General features: G+C 35.2%; 1 protein-coding gene across 1 annotated transcript; it reads left to right on the top strand.

The window, feature by feature from the left end:
• Nucleotides 1-9,308: 9,308 nt before the first annotated feature.
• On the top strand, nucleotides 9,309-11,490 carry LOC127075644 (patatin-like protein 7). The gene is made up of 2 exons (XM_051017100.1): nucleotides 9,309-10,369; nucleotides 10,737-11,490. The coding sequence occupies exons 1-2, from the start codon at nucleotides 9,422-9,424 to the stop codon at nucleotides 11,094-11,096; spliced, it is 1,308 nt and encodes a 435-aa protein (XP_050873057.1). The 5' UTR covers nucleotides 9,309-9,421; the 3' UTR covers nucleotides 11,097-11,490.
• The last annotated feature ends 15,143 nt before the right edge of the window (nucleotides 11,491-26,633 follow it).

Genomic DNA, 26,633 nt, shown 5'->3' with positions numbered 1-26,633 from the left:
ATCATAATATATAATAAAAAGTTACTCAAGTAAGGACTTACATGAAGCGGCAAAAAAAAAATCCCCTAGCATTATATCATCCGATAGAAAAAATGGAAAACCTAACAAATATAGAGCTAGTCTAACCTTTAGCAACTAAAAAGTCCACCCTACACATACACAACTTGAACACAAATATTTTTGAAATATCACTAAAAAAAACTAAAATTGAGCATAACGCAACAAGCATTACTTTGAATGTAATCAACTAAGTACAATCATTGACTAAATATAATCCTTGACATTACTTCACTACACTTATCAATCACAAGCATCAATTAGTAATAATAACTTGATGTTAGTAACTCCCTTATAAAATCATAAGAGAAATTTTTATATCATAGGCATATCAAACATGCAACACGACAAGAGTATTAGATTTAATTATTAGATTTAATTCATATTTAAGTTTGTTAGATATTAGATTTAAATATTAGATTTGATTCATATTTAAGTTTGTTAGATATTAGATTTAAATATTAGATTTGATTCATATTTAAGTTTGTTAGATATTAGATTTAAATATTAGATTTGATTCATATTTAAGTTTGTTAGAGGCTTATAAATAGGGTGTCAATCATTGTAACTTTCAATCCTTTTTGTAGCCATCATTCTCTGAATAAGAATATTTCCATTCATCATATATTCTACCTTTGCACCAACAATTGGTATCTAGAGCTCCGGTTCAGATTCATTGGGAAACACGGGAAACACGAGTGAACGTGAGGTCTTGTGTGTTTGATTTTGATTCTTAGATTCGTGTTGAATCTTGAACAAAATCTGATCAGAATTTTAATTCTGTGGGTTGGGAAACACTGTGTGAGAAATCTGAGTGTATTGTGCAAGGTAGAAAGATGAACGGAAACGGCAACATGAACACCAAACTTCCAGTATTTGACGGTAAAAACTGGAATCGTTGGATGATCCAAATGCGTGTACTGTTCGGTGCTCAAGATGTTCTAGATCTTGTCACTGATGGTTATGTTCCGGTAGCAGCAGATGCGACGGATGAACAGAAAAACACGCAGAAGGAAGTAAGGAAGAAGGATCAGAAAGCATTGTTCTTCATTCATCAATGTGTTGATGTAAATGTGTTTGAGAAGATTGCAGATTCAACGATAGCAAAGGCTGCGTGGGACACACTGGTTAGATGTTATGGTGGTGACGCATCAGTGAAGAAGGTGAAGCTTCAGTCCTTGAGAAAGCAATATGAGAATCTCAACATGAAGAATAATGAGAAAGTTTCTGAATACATCTCCAGAGTGATTCTGATCACTAATGAGATGAAAGCGTGTGGAGAAACTCTTTCTGAAGAAACAATCATGGAGAAGGTATTGAGATCCCTTACCTCTCAATTTGATTACATTGTGGTAGCAATAGAACATTCCAAAGATCTGAGCACCATGAGAATTGAAGAGCTGCAGAGCAGTCTAGAAGCGCAAGAGTTGCGTTTGACTGAGAGAACTTCTGAAAGGGAAGTAGAGCAGCAGGCTCTGAAAGCAACTTCTGATAGGAGGTATCAGAAGCAGTCAGAAGCCAGGAGAAGATCTGATGGTGGTCAGAAGTCAGAAAGCTCAACCTCTGATAGACAAAAAAATGCTCAGAAGGGAAAAGAGAAGTATGACAAGAAGAAAATCCAATGTTACTGCTGTAAGAAGTTTGGTCACTTTGCTAGAGACTGTTGGTCAAACAAGGAGAGAAAATCAGAAGAAGCAAATATAGCCAGAAGTTCTGATGACGAATCTGTGCTATTGATGGCCTCTGAATCTGATGATATGGATCTGATAGACTGGTGGTATATGGACACTGGTTGTTCAAATCATCTTACTGGAAACAAGAAATGGCTGGTTGACTTTGACTCTGAAAAGAGGACAAAGATCAGATGTGCTGATGACAAATATCTTAATGCAGAAGGTATGGGAAATGTCAGAGTGACTCTGAACAATGGGAAAACATCATTGATTCAGAACGTGTGGTATGTACCTGGCATCAGAAGCAATCTGATGAGTGTGGGACAATTAATTGAGAAAGGTTTCTCAGTTACCATGAAGGACAATCTTCTGAAGCTGTACGACTGTAATCAGAAGTTGATTATGGAGTCAGAACAGGGAAGGAATAGAACATTCAAGGTGAATGTCAGAACTGCAGACTCAGAATGTCTTAGTGCAACAAGTGTTGAGAAGGAGAGTGAGCTGTGGCACAGAAGATTTGGTCATTTGAATTTCAGAAGCTTAAAACATCTGAATTCAAAGAAGTTGGTACATGGAATTCCTGCAATTAAGAAGCCTGAAAAGTCATGCAAAGTTTGCATGGAAGGAAAACAACCACGATTGCCATTTGCGTCAGAAACTGCTCCAAGAGCAAAACATGCCTTGGGAGTTGTACATTCTGATGTGTGTGGTCCATTTCCAGTAGCATCGATTGGAGGGAATAAATACTTTGTGTTATTTGTTGATGAATTCACAAGAATGACATGGGTATCCCTTATTAAGTTTAAACACGAGGTGTTTGATGAATTCAAGAAGTTCAGAATGAAGGCTGAGAATCAGAGTGGTCAGAAGTTGAAGATTCTTAGAACTGACGGTGGAGGTGAGTATAACTCCAAAGAGTTCCAGAAGTTCTGTGAGGAGAATGGAATTGAGCATGAGGTTACTGCTCCTTATACCCCTCAACACAATGGTCTTGCTGAAAGAAGAAACCGAACTTTGCTTGATATGGTGAGAAGCATGCTAAAGGAGAAGAAGCTTCCTCAGAAGCTCTGGGGAGAAGCTGTTGCCACCGCAACGTATGTACTCAACCGATGTCCTACGAAGAAGTTGAAGGAAATAGTTCCAATACAGAAGTGGACTGGAGATAAGCAAAGTGTTAGTCATCTGAAGGTGTTTGGTTCTGTTTGCTATAAACATGTTCCAGAAGCCAGAAGACAGAAGCTGGATGATAAAAGCAAAGTGATGATTCTGATAGGGTACCACAGTACAGGTGCATACAAGCTCTATTGTCCAGAAACCAATAAAATTGAATTCAGCAGAGATGTGATTGTGAAGGAATCAGAAGTTTGGAATTGGGATAAGTCTCAATCTGACTCTGATGTTAGAACCTCTGAAGAAAGGTCAGAGTTCAAAATTTCTGAGGCTGGAGTAAACTCTGATATTGATTCTGATTCTGATTCTGATAGTGATTCTGACTCTGGAGAAGACTCAGAAGATGAAGGTGACTCTGATGATCCAGACTCTGATGACCCAGACTCTGATGGTAATCCAGATTCTGGTGGCAATTCAGACTCTGGAAATATGCCAGACCCTGAAGATGGTCAAAGTTCTGGAGGAAGTCAACCATCTGAAGGTAGAAACTCTGAAGTTGAAGACTCTGAACAAGTTCAGAGACCACAAAGAGTCAGAAACATCCCCAGAAGATATGCAGAATTTGACATGCTGCAAGACACTGAAGTAGACTCTGAAGGAGAAGTTATTCAGTGTGCCATGTTAGTAGACTCTAAACTCATAAGTACAGAAGAGGCTCTTAAGCAGAAGCTCTAGCTGAAGGCCATGAAAGAAGAACTTGATGCTATAGAGAGGAACAAGACTTGGAAGCTGACAGAACTTCCAAAAGACAAGAAAGTCATCAGCGTCAGATGGGTTTTCAAGCAGAAGTTAAAGCCAGATGGTTCAATTGGCAAACATAAAGCAAGGTTGGTAGCCAGAGGATTTCTACAGAAACCTGGGCTAGATTACTCTGAAGTGTTTGCACCTGTAGCAAGACATGAAACAATCAGAATGGTGATTGCAATAGCTGCTAACAGGAATTGGCCTCTGATGCATTTAGATGTAAAATCTGCATTTCTGAACGGTCCATTAGAAGAAGAAGTTTACGTGTCACAACCTCCTGGATTTGTGAAAAAGAATCAGGAAGGGATGGTGTACAGATTATACAAAGCTCTATATGGATTGAAACAAGCGCCCAGAGCTTGGAATAAGAAGATTGATTCATTTTTCAAGAAGCAAGGCTTTCAGAAATGTGAGATGGAGTACGGTGTCTATGTTCAGCATACTTCTGAAGGAAATATGACTCTGGTATGTTTATATGTTGATGATATACTGCTGACTGGAAGTTCTGAACAGGAGATAGCCAAGTTCAAGAAAGTTCTGATGAATGAATTCGAAATGACTGATCTAGACAAAATGACATACTTTCTAGGGATGGAATTCAGATACTCTGAGAAAGGTATTATTTTGCATCAGCTCAAGTATGAATTAGAACTTCTGAAGAGATTTGAACTGGAGAATTGTAAGATTGCTGTCACACCTTCTGATACAAATCAGAAACTGGATTCTGACTCTGATGGAAAGGATGTGGACGCTACAACCTTCAAACAGTTGGTTGGTTCTCTGAGGTATTTGTGCAATACCAGACCTGATATTTGCTATTCAGTTGGGATGGTTAGTAGGTTCATGAGTAAACCTAAGTGGTCCCATTATCAAGCTGCAGTCAGGATTCTGAGGTATATCAAGGGAACTCTGAAGTATGGAGTATTATTTCCTTCTGGAAGAAAGGATGAGTCAGAACTTCAGAGTTATTCAGATTCTGATTGGTGTGGAGACAGAGTTGACAGAAGAAGTACGTCTGGGTACTTATTCAAATTTCTGGGAGGTCCCATTTCTTGGTGTTCCAAGAAGCAACCTGTTGTGGCGTTGTCAACTTGTGAAGCTGAATATATTGCAGGTGCTGTTACTGCATGCCAAGCTGTGTGGATTCTGAATCTATTGCAGAATCTGAAGATTAAAGTAAACAAACCTCTGAAGCTGATGATTGACAACAAGTCTGCAATCAATCTTGCCAGAAACCCAGTGTTGCATGGGAGAAGCAAGCACATTGAGACCAAGTATCATTTTCTGAGACATCAAGTTCAGAGGGGAGTGTTAGAAGTTGTACACTGCAGCACTCAGAAGCAGTTGGCAGATGTTCTGACGAAAGCTATCAAGACTGATCAATTTCTCAGATTAAGGGATGGAATTGGTGTTACAAGTTTTGATGGAATATGAATTAAGGGATGGTATTAGATTTAATTATTAGATTTAATTCATATTTAAGTTTGTTAGATATTAGATTTAAATATTAGATTTGATTCATATTTAAGTTTGTTAGATATTAGATTTAAATATTAGATTTGATTCATATTTAAGTTTGTTAGAGGCTTATAAATAGGGTGTCAATCATTGTAACTTTCAATCCTTTTTGTAGCCATCATTCTCTGAATAAGAATATTTCCATTCATCATATATTCTACCTTTGCACCAACAAAGAGATGTTTTTAAGTGTCATATTAAATAGCTACTAATAGAATTTTATTTCCTTACATGTTAATTTGTTAATTTGGCTTTCTAAACTCAGTTAATATAAAACGAGAGCTCTCATGTCCTCCATCCCTCAATATTAAGAAATCTTGCATGCAATGTGTATTACTAATGACTGTATAAAGAAGCAACCACTTACCAAACTTGATTTAATGATGGATAGTCCAAATGAGTCTATCTCAAATTCTTCAACAATACCCGAGTTAATGCTAAAATTGTAGCCACATGCCTAAATGTTAAGTTTTAAATAATTATATGACTAGTGATTAATAAACCATTAAATATTAGAACACACCATGGTGTAAGAAACACAAGAAACCTTTCAAGGAAATGTCGAAACAAAATAAACTCCATAATTTTCTCATAACCCTAACTATTATTTTGATTATAAAATAAAGAAGATTTACATTAAATCTCACAAATAAAACAAAACAACAAGAGATAAAAAGCTACAAAAACAAGAGATTTCACTCTGATTTCAATTTAAGATGAAAACAATATGGAGAAATTGAGAATGACCTTGGATTTCAACTCTCTGAGTTGTGATGATCGGCGATGGATCTTAGATACCAAAAACTATTAGGATTCGTAGAAGGGTTATAGTAAAGTGAATATTGAAGGTTAAAGTTTTCTGGGATTTAATGGAAATAATGAAAAGAGAGTGAAACATTAGATTTTGAGGAGGGAAACTTACATGAATAAAATTGAGAAAATCACTTACAGCAGTTGAATCAACTGTCGTCAGTATGGGAGTAAAAATCCAGCGATATTTGAACTAGGAGGGATCACACAACCAGATTAAAGTGAAGTGTGAGAACACTTATCGTAGACAATTGCTTTTTAACATTAATCGTCACGATTCCTTGCATGGGGCCGTTTTGAAAACTTTCGCGGGCCTTGGAGTGAAAAGACCCAACTTTCTTTTAAAATATTTGAGACAATTGCTTATATTTTCGTGACAACCGTCGCAGATATGGAATAATGGTGGTTTTTACTCAAGTGTCGCAACATATATGTCACAAAATGGAATTTTCTTGTAGTGTTTATCTTTATCATCAATCTTGACTCCAATAGTTTCTAATTCATAACAAGCATCATTTAGAACACTTAGATGATAGAATACATTCATATGATCTTCCATTCGTAAGTTATGAAACCGCTCATTTAACAACAACAACAACCAATTTGATATACCTTTTACTTGATATAGCCCTTCAAATTTCTTCCAAAGCTCTTTGGTTGACGACATACCAAGAAGATTAGCGAGAATATTCTTAGCCAAAGACATATTGATTGTACTCGAAGCTCTCAAATCATGTTCCTCCCACTTCTCGTTGTATATATGATGAAAATGCTTCATTACAACGCATTTTGCAATCTTAATTGTATCAAAACATCTTTGACTTGAAGTTTGCACAAGGTAGAATTTATTCTACCATCAAATTTCTCTGATTCAATCTTTATTGCACTTGAAAAACCTGACATTGCAACCAAAACCTTTCCTGCGGCAAATTTAAATTTTCCCAACCAACACAGTATAATTTTTTTCTAAAGTGGAAGATCAGACAAAACTGCAACCACAAAGCATACTAAAAAAATTTATACCCCACCAAACTGAGGTTCTTGATACCACTTACTAGGAAAAAACAAAACATAAATAAAAAAGAGAAACATAATAACAACACAAAAGATTAACGTGAGAACTCCAAAAATGGAGAAAAACCCATTATCATTATCAAATGACAACCTGAGAATAACCCTATGTGCAAATTGTTATAATACATAGACTATCATCAACCACCCAAATGCCCCAATACACCCTTACACTCCAAAGAAAATATATAACTACCATTCACAACACTCTAACACAAGAGTATAAGAGAAAATATAAAAAATGTAAAATAAAAACTTAAAGTGCTTTTGACTTGTACATCTTGTAACGAAGACCTTGAATCCTATATATAACATTTGACTCTCTATTCATTTATAAAACCAAGCGATATGGAACTTCAAAGAACTTGAAGTCTATATATAGTCTTTGACTCTCTTTTCCTTCACAAAACTAAGCGATGCGAGACTTTTTCAACATGTATATTTTCAATCAACCCCAACAAATAAACCAAAAGAGAAGTAAATATCCTTAATATTTCAGATTACACAAGTTCAAATATTTTCAATAGTGAAATTATAAAGGATCGATCATTACTTTTTTTCAAAGATAAATAACATCACAAAGATGTTTGTAATAATAAGAGTGTGATTTAGTAATACTTTGTGAGATATACTCCACAAATAAGAGTCTGTCAATATAAGAAGACTCCAAATATGTGGGCAAGTTCTAGACTACGTGATGCAAGGTCGGATGAGCTCGTCATAAAAGAACAATGGCGGAGCCTTTTGTTTTAAGACTAACACGTCTTAAATTGGGAGATCCGCTCACACAAGAGATCTAACAGTGACATGGACAAGACAATTTATTAGAGAAATCTAAGTATTTAAATAATATATTGAAGGAAGTTTAATGATCAAGCAAGAAAACAGAGACATTAATAGCAATCGATAATGATGTAAATGGAACTATTTTCCCTAAAGTTTTCTTGGGTTAGACACTCTCTTCTATAATAGAATTACAAAATATATATATATATATATATATATATATATATATATATATATATATATATATATATAAAACAAAGAGATAATAAAGAAAAGTAATTCTGATTACTAATACGCAACTAAATTAATCATACTTATTCATGCTTATTTCAATAATATTCTAAAGACAGAAAAATGTTGTTAAAAATCAAAATTGAGTTACTATATGGTATGGTAGTCTAATTAATAATTTTTTTTCTCTCACATGGATTACAAGAATAATTAATAATTAAAATTTTAAATAAATTTGTAAATACAAGTTCCATTTAAGAGGAAAACAAATTACTATATTTGATAGATATAAATTATGTTTTTAACTGAAAAAAAAATATCATTAAGTGTATTGACTTATATGATAGGTTGAACTTTTAAAGTCAATTCTGTTTTTACCTTTGGAATTATACAACAATTCATTTTTTTAGCATTAATCTGCGCATGCTTTGAAATTAAGCACTGGTCAATAAATGAATGGAATTCCTGAAAGTTGGTTTTCCATTAAAAAAAGTTATCCTAAAACGACAGAAAATGATATTGATAATACAGTATTCTACAGAAATATCCTTAAAATTAATATTAGAATAATAAGATCAAAGCATTAAACCATGTCATTCCCCTCCCCCCACTATATTTTAAAATTCATAAACTTAAACAAAAGCAACAGCACGGGAGAAAAGGTGCAGCACAAAAAGGAAAGATAGATTATGTTAAAGACTGTACATAGTACAAACCCACCAACACAAATTTAAATTTCACCCACATCAACATCATCTTACATAAAGTTTCGTTGAATTGTAACTATTTTGGCCTAATTTTTATCTTTTCTTTAAACAAACCACTACTTTTTCTCACTACTTTATTTTTAAATACCGTTATTTTTCATCCTTTACACTGGTCATCCAACAATTCCTCTTTCAGGCGGCATGTCTTACTCTCTAATTTAACCGCCAATCTCGAATTTGAGCTGTAGGTATATCTATCATTTTATTATGTTAAAAATATATACAACAAAATCGTGTTAAATAGCTCAGTTGATATTCTTCTAAAATATATTTTAAATTTTCTTTATTAAATAATTTAATTATTAAAATTCATTACCGTAAATTTGAATAAGCAAAATCTATTTTAAATTAAAATAATTATAAAGGAGAAAAGGAAAAAGAAATATAAAATGACATGGCGATTAAATGGGACACCTTTGGAATGTTCTTGGATAGTTACATTCACTCACTCGCACTATATAACCACACGTCCTCCTCTATTCTTCATCATCACAATTCACCATTTTCAACAATACACAAATTATCTTTCTCTCTCTCTCTCTAACTCTTTTTCTCACTCAACAAGAGGAAAAAACATTCACTCGAATTGCAGAAATGGCGGCACTGTCCACATCACAAATGAACTTGAACTCAATTGACAACAGCTTCGAAGTTGACAAACTCACCTACGAAATCTTCTCCATCTTGGAGAATAAATTCCTCTTCGGTTATACCGACACTGAAAATCCAAAGAATTCGCTTCCAAATCAAACTCAATTTCTCTCCAAAGACGCAAAACAAGCTAAACACGCCACCGGCAAAGTCAGGATTCTTTGCATTGACGGCGCCGGTTACACCGACGGCATCCTCGCTGCAAAGTCCCTCGCTCACCTCGAATCCTGCCTTAAACGAAAATCAGGCAATCCTAACGCTCATGTTGCAGGCTTCTTCGACGCTGTTGCTGGCTCCGGTGTCGGTGGCGTCCTCGCCGCGCTTTTGTTCACACGCGGAAAAGACGGTCTCCCTATGTTCACTGCAGATGAGGCGTTGAGGTTCCTGATCAACAACCGCAGCAGAATCTCACGGCGATCGGGGATTCTCCGACGAGTTCTACAATCGGAAACAAAATCGGAGAAGCTTTTCCGTAAGACGTTCGGTGAATCTACGCTGAAGGATACACTGAAACCGGTTTTAATCCCCTGCTACGATCTCGTCACGCGCGCTCCGTTCGTTTTCTCCCGCGCCGACGCGCTCGAAACCGACGGTTACGATTACAAGATGCGTGACGTATGTGCTGCCACGTCAGCTGATCCAGCGGTTCCCATCGAAATGAAGTCCATCGACGGAAAAACGAAGATTATGGCCGTTGATGGAGGAATAGCGATGAACAATCCAACGGCTACAGCCGTCACACACGTGCTAAACAACAAACACGAGTTTCCTTTCTGCAACGGCGTCTCTGACTTGTTGGTGCTTTCTCTCGGTAACGGAGAATTGGACTTTAACGCCGTTAAATCCCCGTCAGGCTTCGTGAGGATAGCTGGTGAAGGAGCTTCCGATATGGTAAGCAAACAAATCTTATATTATATTATTAAAAAAAATCAATTATTTTCGAATAGTATTTAAAAAATCGATAACGACAAAGAAAATAAAGTTGCGAATCTCTGAATTATTTTTCATTAATTATTCAAATAAAATAATTGAAATTAAATTGGTGGTGGTTAGTAATTAGGCTAAGAGTAATGAATGTTTCACCTAACAGACACGTCCCTTTATTCATAATAGTATATTTTTAGAAATAAAAAAAGTATAATAAGTAAGTTAAATTATTAGCAATGATATTATGATTATTCTAAATTTTAATTAATAAATCTCTTTAAATAATTTGTTCATAGACATCGGCTAATTGATGATGAATATTATAATGTAGGTTGATCAAGCTGTATCAATGGCATTTGGAGAGTGCAGAGTGAACAATTATGTGCGGATTCAATCAAATGGAGTGATGGCAAACGCGAATAAGGCGAAGACAGCGAAAACGGCGTCGGATTTGTTGGCAGTTTCAGAAGAGATGTTGGCACAGAAGAATGTGGAATCTGTATTGTTTAAAGGAAGAAAGGTTGTGGAGAATACAAATTTGGATAAGTTAGAGTTATTTGGGGGTGAATTGATAAAGGAACAAGAGAGGAGAAAAACTAGCATTTTACCAACTGTGGTGTTGAAGAATGCTTCTCCTTCTCCTAGAACTTCATCAGCTACTACTTTGTCAACGTTGTCTTCAAACTCTTAAGACATTGAAGAAAAAAATGGAGGATTAGATGGAAGATAATTAAAATTAGATTTATTGTGAGGTTGATTAATTAATTTTCGTACATGTGAGTTATTGAAACAAGTCTTAAGTCTTGTGGTTTTGGGTTAGCTGCCGCTTAAGATCGATTAAGGAAAATTTGGTCTCAGCAGTGCAGTGACGAATCCTTAATACTATTACTAGTACTACCTACAATATATTCCATTTTTTTATTTTGGGTTTTTTTTGGTATATATTACTTGTATTTTAGTGATAGTGAATTGTTGATATGGTATTGTCAAAGGATGAATTTTGTACAAGGTTAGAGTTGGGTTGATTTGTGAGAATTAGATTGTATTTTTCAGTCAAAATGAATGATCTTGTTGTTGTGACGAAATGCTGAAACATTGATTCCGGGTTGATGCATACTATCAAGATGATATTAGTATAAAAAGAAAAAAAAGGAAAAAAAAGTAAAGATGATTCACAGAGCCAAAAATATTTATAAGTTTAAAAATAAGAATAGGAGGTTTCAACTTAAATAAGAATAGGAAGTTTCAACTTGTCACCTCCATTATTATTATGTAGCCTCTCATACTTTCATAATTCTATAATTACTTCTGACAAAATTTTGAAACACATTTTAATATAAAAAATTTAGTATACAAATCAAAATATTTGATAAATATTAAATTGCTGATAGTGTATATATAATTTTAGGTATACCAAAAAATTTTAAATTTATGTGAATTTGTAAAACGTTAAAATTATCATGTTATACCTGAAATTTCAACTAAAGTAGAATTTTTGATAGTTTAATTTGTTTAAAATTCTAAACGCTTAGGATTTTGTCGAAAATTTTGGACAGCTATGATTACACCGACAGTTTTGTGTGGTCCAGAATAAATGTAAAGTTGTATAAATATGGGTCACATGTTTGATAAAATCATCTCAAAATGTTTTTTCCTCAATTTTTTATTAAGGTAGAAGTGTACTTCAACGGAACTTCACCCCCCGTAGAGTTCTGCCTTCCGGATAGCATCACATCTCTCGCCGCCTTGACATCTAAGTTGAATGAATTATTGTCTGATATTGATAACAGGAAGGTGAGAAAAATCGAGTTTCATGAAGATTGGATTGATACTAATTAAATGGACAACCTTATTAAGTTCAAGACCGGTGAAGATGTGATGGTTATGTGGAGATCCTTTCGTCGTAGGTTAACAAAGGGCTGATAGAGTTAGATGCGAAGATTTTAAGGTTTGTCAACGACATAATTAAGATGATGGAATGTCCAGAATCACCTGATAGTGTCTAGGTTTTCTTATTATTATCGTTTACTTAAGTTATGTTTAAGTTATGTAATCATTTGTCAAATGTTAATTTATGTTCATGTTGCATCAATGGAAGATAAAAAATATTATCTAATAAAAAGTTCTGATGAAGATGTCTGAGTAATGTTACATGTAATATACAAATAATATACAAATACTACATAAAGATAACAATAATATTTAAATAGATCTCCCACGGGCTATGTGTGCAGTCCGAGATAATCTAGTAAAAACCTCAACATCTGGGTTTACAAAATCCATGAGGTTATACATAATAAATGCAATCATCTAGAGGCGATGTTGGTCATCAGCATCAGTTGGAGGACACGACAGCGACACATCATCGCCAAGTACCCCAGCATCGGAAGGTCCAACATCATGTTTATGCTCAACAGGTGGGATGATGTGAAGGTGTGATACAGTGATGTACCACTCCAAGTAATCATCCTCACACTACGAGGTATGCTGAACCATAACTGCGCGATCTCTAATGACACGACCAGAGCTAATGATGTTACTCTTAAACCACTTATCAATGGCCGCATGTGGAATATCCATAATTGGTCGTGCGATGCTCTGGACATAACCATACTGTCACAGAAACCTCTCAGGCAAGTGTCTAGCGGCTAAAGTCTCCCACCATATATAATCTGAATATAAAGAAGATTCATCGAACTCATGGTGGACTATATGATCAGTGTATGGTGTCTGTCGCATCCGCGAAAAACAACCGGCGGGCTAAAACAAAACAAACAGAGCTGCCACCGTGCGTTATTTATCCCAAAGAGGGAAAGGAAACGCTCGAAGTAAACCTGGAAAAGACATGGTCTCGCGACCAAAGAGAGATGGGATCGGGAGTCGGTTATGCGAAGGGAAGGTATTAGCACCCCTACGCATCCGTCGTACTCGACGGGATCCACGCTCAAAAGAATAGAAGAAAGGTTGCTAAAACTGCTCACAAACATCACACACACACACTAGAAACAACACAGGTGGGAGAAAAGGGGAAAGGGCTCGCTAGGATATCGCATCTTATGCCTACGTATCTCATCTGGAATGAGAATCAGAGCTACCGTAGTTCGGCTCACGCATGCCAAACAAACACACGCAAAACAGGCAAACATGGAAACCGAATGCCAATCGCTGGACTTACATCAGACTCCGAACCAAACAAACCCACACTGGAAACCGACTGCCAATCGCTGGACTTACGTCAGACTCCACACCGGCAAACACCAATAGGATACGGACTGCCAATCGCTGGTCTTATATCCATATCCTAACACACAAGAGGGTTAACAAACAAACAAGTTACCAAGGAGTCAGGCACTCGAGCCTAGTAACTGTCAAGCAAACACACACAAAAAGGAAAAAGGGTGCCCGGAGAGATCTCGTACGATCTCCTGCCTACGTACCTCATCTGGTATGAGGATCAGGGCAACGTAGTTCCCCTTAACAGGGGAGAAACTTTCTCCTAACCAGAGACTGGGAAATGACCAACTAGAAGGGAGACTGACTCGAGCCTAATAGTTATCATGTATTCCACAATGGTCCTAGGTTGAGTTTTCTATCTAACTTGCACAGGCAGCAAGCTATCCTAATCAGGAAAAGCAAAGCATACAAGCAAAACAAAGCCAACATACACACAATTAGCACACACTATATACAAGCAAAGTGGGCTCACACAAGGGTTAGGCTGTGAAACACAAGCCAACTGTAATCGGGTGATGTTAGCTCTTAACCCTAACATTGAGAGTTAGGGTGAAGCAGATGAAATGGGAAGTGAGGGGTGTGCCTCACAGCTCTTATCCCTGGCCAGGGAGAGCTTCAGACAAATGAAAGTGTGGGTTCAGAAAGTGGGAACCCTTCTACACTAATGACTGACTCAACAGAGATCTTGGGTTAATATCCACAATGCATCAACATGTAATGTGAGCAAAGGGATGACACACAGACTAACAGGAGATGGGTTACACATCTCTTTTATCTGTCAATTGCCTTATCAAAGGTCTTTTCCTGCTTGGCACAAACATAAACAAACACAAGCATTGCCTCTTAAGGAGGGCTTCAGACAGGTGTCTGACCAAGTAACAGACCAGGTCTTCCAGACTACATGAAGTCAGTGGGTTATACCTCAATTGGTTAAGCAACCAAGCAACAGCAAAAGCAAGTTCAAAGAACTTTAGCAACTAATGTACCTGAAAACAATCTAACTCAGTCAGTTTACAACTCAAAAAGTCAAACAGACAAACTAATGGTCAACAGTTAACTGTACAAAGTCAAACAGACAATGCATCAAGGCAAAGCACCAGCTCAACTCAAAGGAGCTAATCCACCTACAAAACAACTCAATGTTAGCTAATCATCAACCAAATAAGCCAACTCAAGCCAATGAATCAATTCCTCAAGGCCACATGCTTCTTGTCCTGAAAACACAACTCAAACATAAGCACTAACCACTAGGACAAGGCCTAGGGTCAAAGAGGGAGAAATAATTCAAAACAGAACATGAAAATTGGCATGAATCAAGCTTAATCCAATTAGAACATCATCCAAAAAGCCTCATGTCCATATCATCAACCAAGTTCACTTCACAAAGCACATAAGGCAAAGCATGCAAGTTGAAAGCTCATTGAAGCAAACAGAATGAACCAATCCACATCAACTCAAACATAATTCAATAAATCCCAAGAAAAATCATGGCTAAACAGCACACATCACATGATCATCCTACCAAAATTCGAGGCATTTGGACAAGTTTAAGCATGGCAAATAAATTCCCTAAGGAAAGGCAAGGCAAAACAAACTCAAATGAGGCACAATTTCATACATCAACTTCACCCAAACCTAAAACAGAATTGACACATGATAAATGCATCCAATCAAAGCCACAACAAACTTCAAAGTGTCTAGAATCAATGTGCAAAATTTCAAGCTCATATGACAAACATCAAGCATTTCACAAATCATTTAAATTCATGACTATCCAAAAGTCCACAAATGACAAGCCAGCAAGGAAAATCTCAAACAAATTGGAAATGCATCCAAAAATTCCATAAATATTCACAAGCAATCCTAGCATCCAGAAGAAGCATCATGCAAAAAATCACATCAATTGGCATTTATTTGGCATGGCAAAGAAAATCAACAAGTTGAGCAAGAAATGGTGTGACACACATTGTCACACCTTCACTAACCAAATCATATCTCAACAACCAGAAATGAGAAAAATGCAAACTCTATACCAAAATGACCATTAGGATGTCTATTTTAAGCACACAAAATTTCACAATCATTGGAGCAATATCCATCATTTCATGAAGCAAAGGGCAAGGCATGTCAAGAAAGCATACACATACACAAACCCTAGGCAAGTTTAAAATTCGTCCAGGCACAAATCATGAAAAAAATAGTCATTATGTTCTAGAGATCATGAGGAAAACAACAAAAAAAACCACATCTCATTTGGATTAATATTCATGAACTTATGAATTTTTGAAGTGAGTGAAAAAATAAAAATCATGATGAAGCATGGTATGAACATGGATAGAATATTGAAATAAAATGCCAAGGCCTGGTTGGAAAATGTAGGCGCCTGGAATCGAACAGAGGGAGTATTTGAAATGTGGCGCGTTTCATCATGAAACGCACCGTTTCATTTATATTATGTGGCATTGAGAATCAGTATCCACCAATCAAATTGACACGCAAGCATCCATGCAACCAATACACGCTCAGAAACATAAAACCACATGCAGCCATGCGCGATGAAGATCAAAATCGTTCTGGAATTAAAAACCCTAGGACCTTCAACCAAGTTCATACGCGTTCATCCTAATTCCCAGGTCAAGAAAAATTTCACACAGAAATCCACAAAACCTATACCATTGCACTCCTCTCACAACAAGCAACACGAATCTAAGCTTATTTTAACCTAACTCGACCCAGGCTCAAAGATTCGAGCCATGGAAGTTTCACTCATCAAACTTAAAATCAATGTAACTTGCTCATTTCTTCATGGAATTTCAAGATCTAAAGCTCATTGGAATCAGCATTCAAAGATCTACCACATGCATATCCTAATTTCATGAATTAGAACATTCGAAAACTGACCTTCAATGATGTACAGAAGTGGAATCGGTTGTTTCAGGCTTGGTAAGGTCGAAACAGATGCTCCCTAGCTCTCATATGCATGAATGAAGAAAGGTTTGGAAGTTGACCGTGCTTGATAAGTCCAGAAAATCAAACTGCCATGGATGAGCTTGTGCTTCAACAGTTCCAAATTCAGCTCGAATTCCTTTGGATCTTGCTTCCAATAGCTTCAATTATGCTCATGGATCATGCTTTGATCAAGAACCAAGCAATGTTTGTGAAGAAAATTGGAGAAAAGTTGAGAGGAAAAATGTGAAGTTTTTGGATCTAGATCTAGATTTCAGAATTCTGTTATGCTAACCACATTTTCTGTTATGATTATGCTTTTATATGGTTTCCTAATGATGTTGCTAATCACAATTAAGCCAATGTATTTGGAATTAGTGAAATGAAGGTGTTATGCCAAATTTGCAATTCACCCTACATGCATGAATTAGATGCTACAGTGCATGTTTTATGAGCTTAATTCAATTGAAATATGGTTTGGAGGCAAATGCAAGTGGTAGCAAGTGAAACCAATGCATAATTTTTGAATTGTAATTTTCCCTCCAAATTTCAAATGAAAAGTCCAAATTTTTTGTGAACAAAATGCATGGCCAATGATGCATGAATTGGATAGTGCATGACAAAACAAGAATGTTGCAAAAAACCCCACTCCATTTGGCCTTATGGTGTGAAAGTTATGCCTTCTTGAAGTTCAAATTCACTTGGCAAAGATTGATCCATATCTTTTCAACCACAAATGAGAAATTGATGTTCTTAGACTTTTTGGAAAGGTGGGAGCAAGATCTACAACTTTCATGTTCAACAAAATTCCATTTGAAGCATTTTTGGTCATGTAATTTGAAGTTGAAAACCTTTCCATTTTTGGCAATTCCAAATTACAGGTCACTTACTATTTTTGGAAACTTTTCATCTGACCTCAAATTCTTCATTGTTGATGTTTGCAATGTCAAATGAGACTTGTATGGATATGAATGAGGTATCTCTAACCATCTCCCACCTTCAAATCCATGATTGAATTGACAGTTGACCTTGGTTGACTTTCTAGGGTTTCAGATGAATTGCATCTTGACTGATGAGCTTTGAACCTTCAATGCTTGATCAAACCACTTCAAAATGATCCCTAGGTCACATGAACTCATCTCCTTGAGAAAACCCTGCTAGACATAATGTAACTGATTAGGGTTGACCAGAGGTCAAAACCCTAATCCTAAGGAATCTGATCAGACACCATGAACCTTGATGATGATGATGTATCACTTCAACCAAGATAATGATCAATCTCCTTGATGAACCAAGAAACCCTAATTGAAGCACAAACCCTCAGATGGCTAGTGATCAATTCATGAAGACCCTCAGGCTTGAATCTTTTAACCTCTTTATCTTCTGAGCAAAACTTAGGAGGATGGCTTGCTCAATGTTTCCACATGACATGCAATATGCAACGACTAATGCCCTAAAAATGAAATGCAATATGCTAAGCTAGTCCCAAGAGAGGATGGAAAATTTTGAGATGTTACAGTGTCCAGATGACATCATCTACAGTCAACGCATCTAGCCTCCTCCTCTACTCTGCAACACCACCGGGATGTGACCGTCTGGCCTTCCATCTCCTCGTCTGAGGGACCCCCACTAGGGAATGATGCACCCTCATGTCACAGATGGTGAGGAAATGCTCATATATCCAACACTGATATCAAAACTCAGACACAACAAATAATAATTAAGAAATGTTATTCATAACAATTAAATAAGAACTCAATAACAAATAATAATTTCAAGTATACCTGTAATAGAATCAAATGGTCAGCAAGTTGTCTAGTGCCAAAGGTTGTCGCCACTCCAAGTATTGTATATAGGATGGTCAACGTAGCGTATCCCTAAGCCTAACTGGTAACATCAAGACAACTAAACAACCACGTGTATCGGGTGTCAATATAAACACATGACTTGTCTACAAAAAGAGTACATGTACACCCTAGTGGCAACCTCATACCTATGTGCCGCAACAAGATCCTCGTACCTATCCTAAAGCCAAGACATACAAAGGTGAGTATCGTTGTTAAAGTCAAACTCCTCTAGCTCGGCCTCCTCAGAAACTCCCAAATATCGTACAACAGTCAAACATGCAAGTGCCATGCTAATAACATGAGTCATGAAGAATCTTCTGATACAATGATCCCTGGTAGGTCAACATGGCATATGATATTTCTCCAATAAAAACATCTTACCCTCTTGTAACACCTCAAAATTTGCCCTCCTCTTCTTGGGACTAGTTTGACACATTGCATTTCATATTCTAGGGCATTAGGCATTGCATTTTGCATCTCATATGAAAAAGAAAAAGGTTCATCCTCCAAAGTCTTTTTCAGAATATGGAGAAGTCGTGTGGTTCAAGCCTGAGGGTCTATATGAATTGATCATCTACCATTTGAGGGTTTTGCATCTCATCAGGGATTCTTGGTTCTTCAAAGGTTGAGCGTTATCTTGATTGCAAGGATATATCATCATCGTCATGGTTTATCATCTTCAGGGGATTCATTATTCATGCCTCAGATTCCTTTGGATTAGGGTTTTGACCTCTGGTCAACCCTAATCAATGTTTTCTTCCAATCAATGTTTCAATAACGATGATGAAGCTAAAGTGAGCCCTGAAAACTTGTGTGAAAGACTCATAATGACATTCATTCAAAATTAATACAAATTTGCAGGTCTCACTTCAACTTTATCCTCCTTTCGTTATGGATGTCATTATGGGAGACATGTACATTTCTGAAACATTATATGAGTTGATATATATGTTGTTATTGTTCTTATTAGTAAAAGTGGTGTGTTATATGTTGTTTAAGGTTTGTGTTGGTGAATGTTGTTGATAAATGTTGTTGTTAATGTTCGTTTAAAATATGAGTTTATTTATCTTATGTGATTTGAGTATTTTTCCAATCCCTTACTGGATATATAACTTTTTAGATTGCATTATAAAATTATAATATGATAGATAAAGTTATATTAGGACTACCTACATTATATTTCATTTTTTTATTTTGGGTTTTTTGGTATATATTACTTGTATTTTAGTGATAGTGATTTGTTGATATGGTATTGTCAAAGGATGAATTTTGTACAAGGTTAGAGTTGGGTTGATTTGTGAGAATTAGATTGTATTTTTCAGTCAAAATGAATGATCTTGTTGTTGTGACGAAATGTTGAAACATTGATTCCGGGTTGATGCATACTATCAAAGATGATATTAGTATAAAAAGAAAAAGAGAAAAAAAAAATAAAGATGATTTATAGAGCCAAAAATATTTATAAGTTTAAAAATAAGAATAGGAGGTTTCAACTTGTCACCTCCACTCCACTGTTTATACGTAGCCTCTCATACTTTCATAATTCTATAATTACTTCTGACAAAATTTTGAAACACATTTTAATATAAAAATTTTAGTATACAAATCAAAATATTTGTATATATAATTTTAGGTATATCAAAAAAAAATTAAATTTACGTGAATTTGCAAAATTAATGTTAAAATTATCATGTTATACCTGGAATTTCAACTAAAGTAGAATTTTTGATAGTTTAATTTGTTTAAAATTTTAAACGTTTAGGATTTTGTCGAAATTTTTTTACGGCTATGATTGCACCAACAATTTTGTATGGTCCAAAATAAATGTAAAATTGTATAACTAGGGGTCACACGTTGTTTGATAAAAATATCTCAAAATATCTTTTCCTCAATTTTTTATTAAGGTGGAAGTGTACTTCAACGGAACTTCACCTCCCGTAGAGTTCTGACTTCCGGATGACACCACATCTCTCGCCGTCTTGACATCTAAGTTGAATGAATTATTGTCTGATATTGATAACAGGAAAGTGAGAAAAATCGAGTTTCGTGAAGATTGGATTGATACTAATTAAATGGACAACCTTATTAAGTTCAAGACCGATGAAGATGTGATGGTTATGTGGAGATCATTTCGTCGTAGGTTAACAAATGACTTATAGAGTTAGATGCAAAGATTTTAAGGTTTGTCAACGACATAATTAAGATGATGAAATGTACAGAATCACCTGATAGTGTCTAGGTTTTCTTATTATTATCGTTTACTTAAGTTATGTTTAAGTTATGTAATCATTTGTCAAATATTAATTTATATTCATGTTGCATCAATGGAAGATAAAAAATATTATCTAATAAAGAGTTCTGATGAAGATGTCTGAGTAATGTTACATGTAATATACATATAATACATAAAGATAACAATAATATTTAAATAGGTCTCCCACGGGCTATGTGTGCAGTCCGAGATAACCCAGTAAAAACCTCGACATCTGGTTTACAAAACCCATGAGGTTATACATAATAAATGCAATCATCTAGAGGCGATGTTGGTCATCGGCATCAGCTAGAGGACACGACAGTGACACATCATCAGTAGGTACCCCATCATCAGAAGGTCCAACATCATTTGAATGCTCAACATGTGGGATGATGTGAAGGTGTGATACAGTGAGGTATCACTCCAAGTAACCATCCTCACACTACAAGGTATGATGAACCATAAATGTGCGATCTCTAATGACACGACCAGAGCTAATGATGTTACTCTGAAACCACTTATCAATGCCCCCATATGGAATATCCAGAATTGGTCATGCGATGCCCTGGACATAACCATATTGTCAGAGAAACCTCTCAGACAAGTGTCTAGCAGCTAAAGTCTCCCACCATATATAATCAGAATATAAAGAAGGTTCATCGAACTCACGGTGGACTCTATGATCAGTGTATGGTGTCCATATGACATCATCTACAATCAACGTGTCTAGCCTCCTCTTGTACTCCACAACACCACCGGGATGTGACCGTTTGGCCTTCCATCTCCTCGCCTGTGGGACCCCCATTGGGGAATGCTGCACCCTCTTGTCACAGATGGTGAGGAAATGCTCATATATCCAACACTGATATCAGAACTCAGACACAACAAATAATAATTAAGAAATGTTATTCATAACAATTAAATAAGAACTCAACAACAAATAATAATTTCTAGTATACTTGTAATAGACTCAAATAATCAGCAAGTTGTCTAGTCCAAAAGGTTGTCGTCACTCCAAGTATTGTATATAGGATGGTCAACGTAGCGTATCCATAAGCCTAACTGGTAACATCAAGACAACTAAACAGCTATGTGTATCGAGTGTCAATATAAACACATGACTTGTCTACAAAAAGAGTACATGCTACTAAAATATAGCATGTACACCCTAGCGGCAACCTCATACCTATATGCCGCAACAAGATCCTCGTACCTATCCCAAAGCCAAGACATACAAAAGTGAGTATCGTTGTTAAAGTCAAACTCCTCTAGCTCGGCCTCCTCAAAAACTCCCAAATATCATACAACAGTCAAACATGCAAGTGTCAGGCTAATAACAGGAGTCGTGAAGAATCTTCTGATACAATGATCCCTGGTAGGTCAAAACGGCATATGATATTTCTCCAATAAAAACTTTTTACCCTTTCCGTTGTGATCTGAGATACGACCTCGGCTTCCACCCACTTGGTGAAATAATCGACTACAACTATAAAAAATTTCAATTGTCCGATAGCTAAAGTAAAAGGGCCGAGAATATCTGATCCCCATTAGTAAAAGGGCCAAGGGGGGATTACTGAATGTAATAACTCAACATTAGAGTGTATGAAGGAAACATAGATATGACATTTCTCACAATGATTTATAAATCATGCACATTCTTGTAGCATAGTTAATCAATAGTATACGACCTAGAGTATTTTTCCAAATAAAGCTCTTCCCCCAATATGACTTCCACATATTCCTTTATGCACTTCTTTCATTATAAGTTATACTTCTTCTTTAACGACACATCTCATCATTGGAGAAAATCTGCCCATCTTGTATAGTTGGTCGGCTACCATGACGTATCGAAAAGATATTCTTTTGATGTGTCGGGCTTCAATTTCCTCATCTAGTAACTTTTCTTGATTCAGGTATTGACTGATGGGTGTCATCCAGCCCCGTGCCTTTTCTAATACCATGACTTCCTCCATTTTCATGTTTGGCGCTTCCAAAGTTTCTTCGATTATCGCTTTGTTTAACCTAAGACCTTTGGTGTTGGCTAGACGGGCTAGCATATCGACTCTAGCATTTTCTTCTCTGGGAATATGTGATACTTCGAATTTCACGAATCATTATCTAATTGCAAAGCTCGTTGTAGATACTTGAGTAATAATATATCCTTTGTCTGATAATCTTCTTTGATTTGACTCGCGATTAATTGTGAGTAAGTACGAACTAGAAAATGAGAAACTCTAACTTCTTTAGATAACTTCAAACCGACAACCACTGTTTCGTATTTTGCTTGATTATTGTTGGCCTGGAAATTGAAGCAGGTAGACTGTTCTAGTACCAATTCCCCTGGTCCCTCTATTACTATCTCTCCACTACCTTTGAGATTGGATGAGTCGTCCACTTATAGGATTTAGTGCTCGGGCACTTCCTCTGGGGTGGGAGAACTCAACTCTATTAGGAAATCTACCAATACTTATGATTTGATGTTGTTTATGCGTGTGTATGTGATGGCCTACTCGGACAATTCTACAATTCATGCCACCATCCTGCCTGCCAGATTCAGCTTGTTCAGGATTCGTTTTATGGGATAGTTCGTTTTCACTATGATAAGGTGGCCCTGAAAGTAGTGTTTGAGTTTCATGGCGGTAATTACTATTGCTAAAGCTAATTGTTCGATCTTTTGATAACAGACTTCTGCTTCTTTGAGAACCTTGCTGACAAAATAAACAGGTATTTCATCTTCATCACTGTCATGAACCAATACTGAGTTAACAACTTTCTCGGGGACTACTGACTACAAGGTAAGGGGTGAATTTTCTTTCGGACAGATCAAAATCGATGGGGTAGACAAGAATTGTTTCAACTTCATAAATGCCCTTTCACATTCTTCCGTCCACTAGAACTCTGTCGACTTCTTTATAGTTGCTAAGAAATATGGACTTATCACTTATGCAAGACAAAAATTGGGACAAGGCTAGTAATCTTTTGGCCTTATTTCACTGATAGTGGTTAGAATAATCATTACCGGCAAATGTAACCAACATTGCAAACATTTAATTGCATTAGGAATAGAAAAGAAAAAATTGATAACGGAAGCCACGCATATGTCTACCCAGCACAATCCATTTGATATAATTGCAACCTACTCGACTCAATAGCAGAGCATTGGAATGCAAATGAAAAATTTAAGGTTTTTTTTTCTGCTCGGTTCTTTTTTTTCTATATATGGTATGCTATAATTGATGATATTTATGATGCTTTTTAAATTTGTTTTTACATATTTTCAATTCAATTTCATAATAACAGAGATATCATTGTTAATTTGTTGGCTTATTAATGAATATGAAAGGCGAAGACAAAGTATGAGAAAGACAATGGATGATTCCTCAAAGAAAGGTTACAATTTTATGCTTCCCTTTTTTTGATCTATGCAAACTTGACACATTTTGACTCAATTAGTTTAGAACTTCAATTTTATTTGCTTTAATCAAACACAACTACAATTTGGAATTTTTTTTTTGCATGTTTCCTTTATCTAGAACTCATATTTTTCCTTTATTTATTTATGCTTAAAATTTATAATCATCTAATAAGAATATAGAAGCTACCACCACTTTTATGGATGATGTTGTTGAAAGGCTAAAAAGATAATGGGAAAATTCATGTTGTAGCGTTATGTTATTTTGAACCATTCAATTTCTATCATTTGAATATATTATGAGAAAGAAAGCACTTTGATTAAATGAAATTATTATAATATATGCATTGTTTTACTTAATATTTAATGTATGTTCAATATTATAGTTCCAAAATCATACAAAGACTTTAATCTTAATCTTAATCTTAAAGGTATTACGAGAAGACAATTAAATAAAATTGTCTTGATTATTTATTTAGTGGGTAATGTGGATAATAGTCTCACATTGATTAGAAATGTGAAGATTTGAACATTTATAAGTGAGAGAACTCACTCACCTATCACATTAAGATTTTAGGTTAATATATGGTGTGTTTCTTACAAAGGTGTTGCTCTAAAAAGAAAAGAAGTCTCACAATGTTCAATGCTCCCTAGTGAAAAACTCCTTCAATAAATGATATCATGAGTCTTTGGTTCGAGAAAGGAATCAGCTTACTTGTATTGAAAGTCAACGGCGTCAGTGTGGTGAATAAGAAATGTTCCGTTGAAGAGTGTCAATAGCGTCAGTGTGGTGAGTAAGAAACGTTTTGTGCGGTACAAGAGAGTTTGTGGAAGTAAGAAGAGCTTTCACTTGAGGGAAATCATTGTGGACTCACACTTGAGAGGGAGTGTTGAGAATTTATCACAAGTGTGAATACTGTAGATAATAATCTTACATTGGTTGGAAATATAACACACAAATATATACTTTTATAGAAATCTCATGAATTATACAATTTATTAGCTCTACAAATTGTTAACTTATTTGCCTCAAAATTTAGTATAGTTCTTTTACCACGGTAAAAGCTCCAAAATTATGATAAATACTTAAGGTTGCATAATAGCAGGTTCATTAATTTAATTAATGATACTCTTTACTTACAAGATACAGAGTTTTGAAAACACATTCCTTCGTCACACAAATAGAAAAATAGCATCTTCTAATTGTATGATATGATGTGGAAATTATTGTAAATTATTAATAATTAATAATTTGAAGTGTGTTTTAAAATGATAAAAAAAATATACAAGTGAAGGTTAATTTTTTCATTCAAAAATATCTAACACTTGTGATGCAATTGACAATTTGTATTTTGAATTTAGAAATAGGCAATACTTCGTGAAATGTTGTAGAATGAGAAACAATATAATCTTTAAAAATTGTTGTTGCAGGCAAAACAGTGCAACATGTGATAAAAATGTTATTGTAGGCGAAACAATGTAAGGTTTGAGAAATGCTGCTGCAGGCGAAACAATGCAACATTTAACAAAAATGTTAATGAAAGTGTGTGTTTTGTCAAGAGTCGCAACCTTATGAAACAACACCAGTTTTACCTATAAATTGAGCATTCCATATTCAGAAAAATCTATCTTCTTCACACAAAATTCCGGATTTCATCTTCACTATATTCGAGTTTTCATCGGTCTTGTGCAAACTCGAGTATAAGTTGTATTATCTTGGGTATTCCTGCGTAGAAACTCTAAGACAATCTGAAAGTGCTTGAAATACTATAAAGAAAAGTGATTCGTTCATGATTTTAGCCTCGATCCATTTATTATTAATGGTTTTTTCTAACAATATTATAATACTTCAAATAATGGCAAGTGAAGTTTCTGCTTCAAGCATCAAAAGATGAACTATTATGTCGTGGATACATTAAAAATCAGACAAGAATCAACATAGTGGATTCAAATATGGATTTATTATTCATAGAAATTAGAGCACCACGAAAATCATGATATTAAGATCTAAATATAAAATTTACTAACGATTGATATCAGAGTATGATCACTCGCAGAGCCAGGACCCTGGCTCAGGAGGTGCAAATAATTTTTAATAATAATAATTAATAATTATTTATTTATTATTATTATATATAGAAAAAGATTCAATTTTTCTATAATTAAAATTAATATATATATATATATATATATATATATATATATATATATATATATATATATTAAAAAATCTATATTACATATTATTTATCTATTTAAACTTATATATTTATTAATTTAAATATTTTTTTAATATATATCAGTTAAAAGAATAATTTAATATATTTTATTTGTAGTTAAGTTTTATATTTTAGCAATGAAACATGGGTTTATCGATATTATGATTTTTCAGCAATAATTCAACGATATGATTAGAATTGTAAAAAAAATGTTTTGTCTACATAGAAATTAAATTTTCCGCACTTCTTTTATGCAGATATTTACGTTATATATTAACCGTATGACCAAATTCTAAATATGCATCGAATTATATTA

The sequence above is a fragment of the Lathyrus oleraceus genome, chromosome 1 (genome assembly GCF_024323335.1).
Source record: "Lathyrus oleraceus cultivar Zhongwan6 chromosome 1, CAAS_Psat_ZW6_1.0, whole genome shotgun sequence".
Taxonomy (NCBI): Eukaryota; Viridiplantae; Streptophyta; class Magnoliopsida; order Fabales; family Fabaceae; genus Lathyrus; species Lathyrus oleraceus.
The sequence above is the reverse complement of the archived record's forward strand: the minus strand, read 5'-3'. Positions and strand labels throughout refer to the sequence as shown.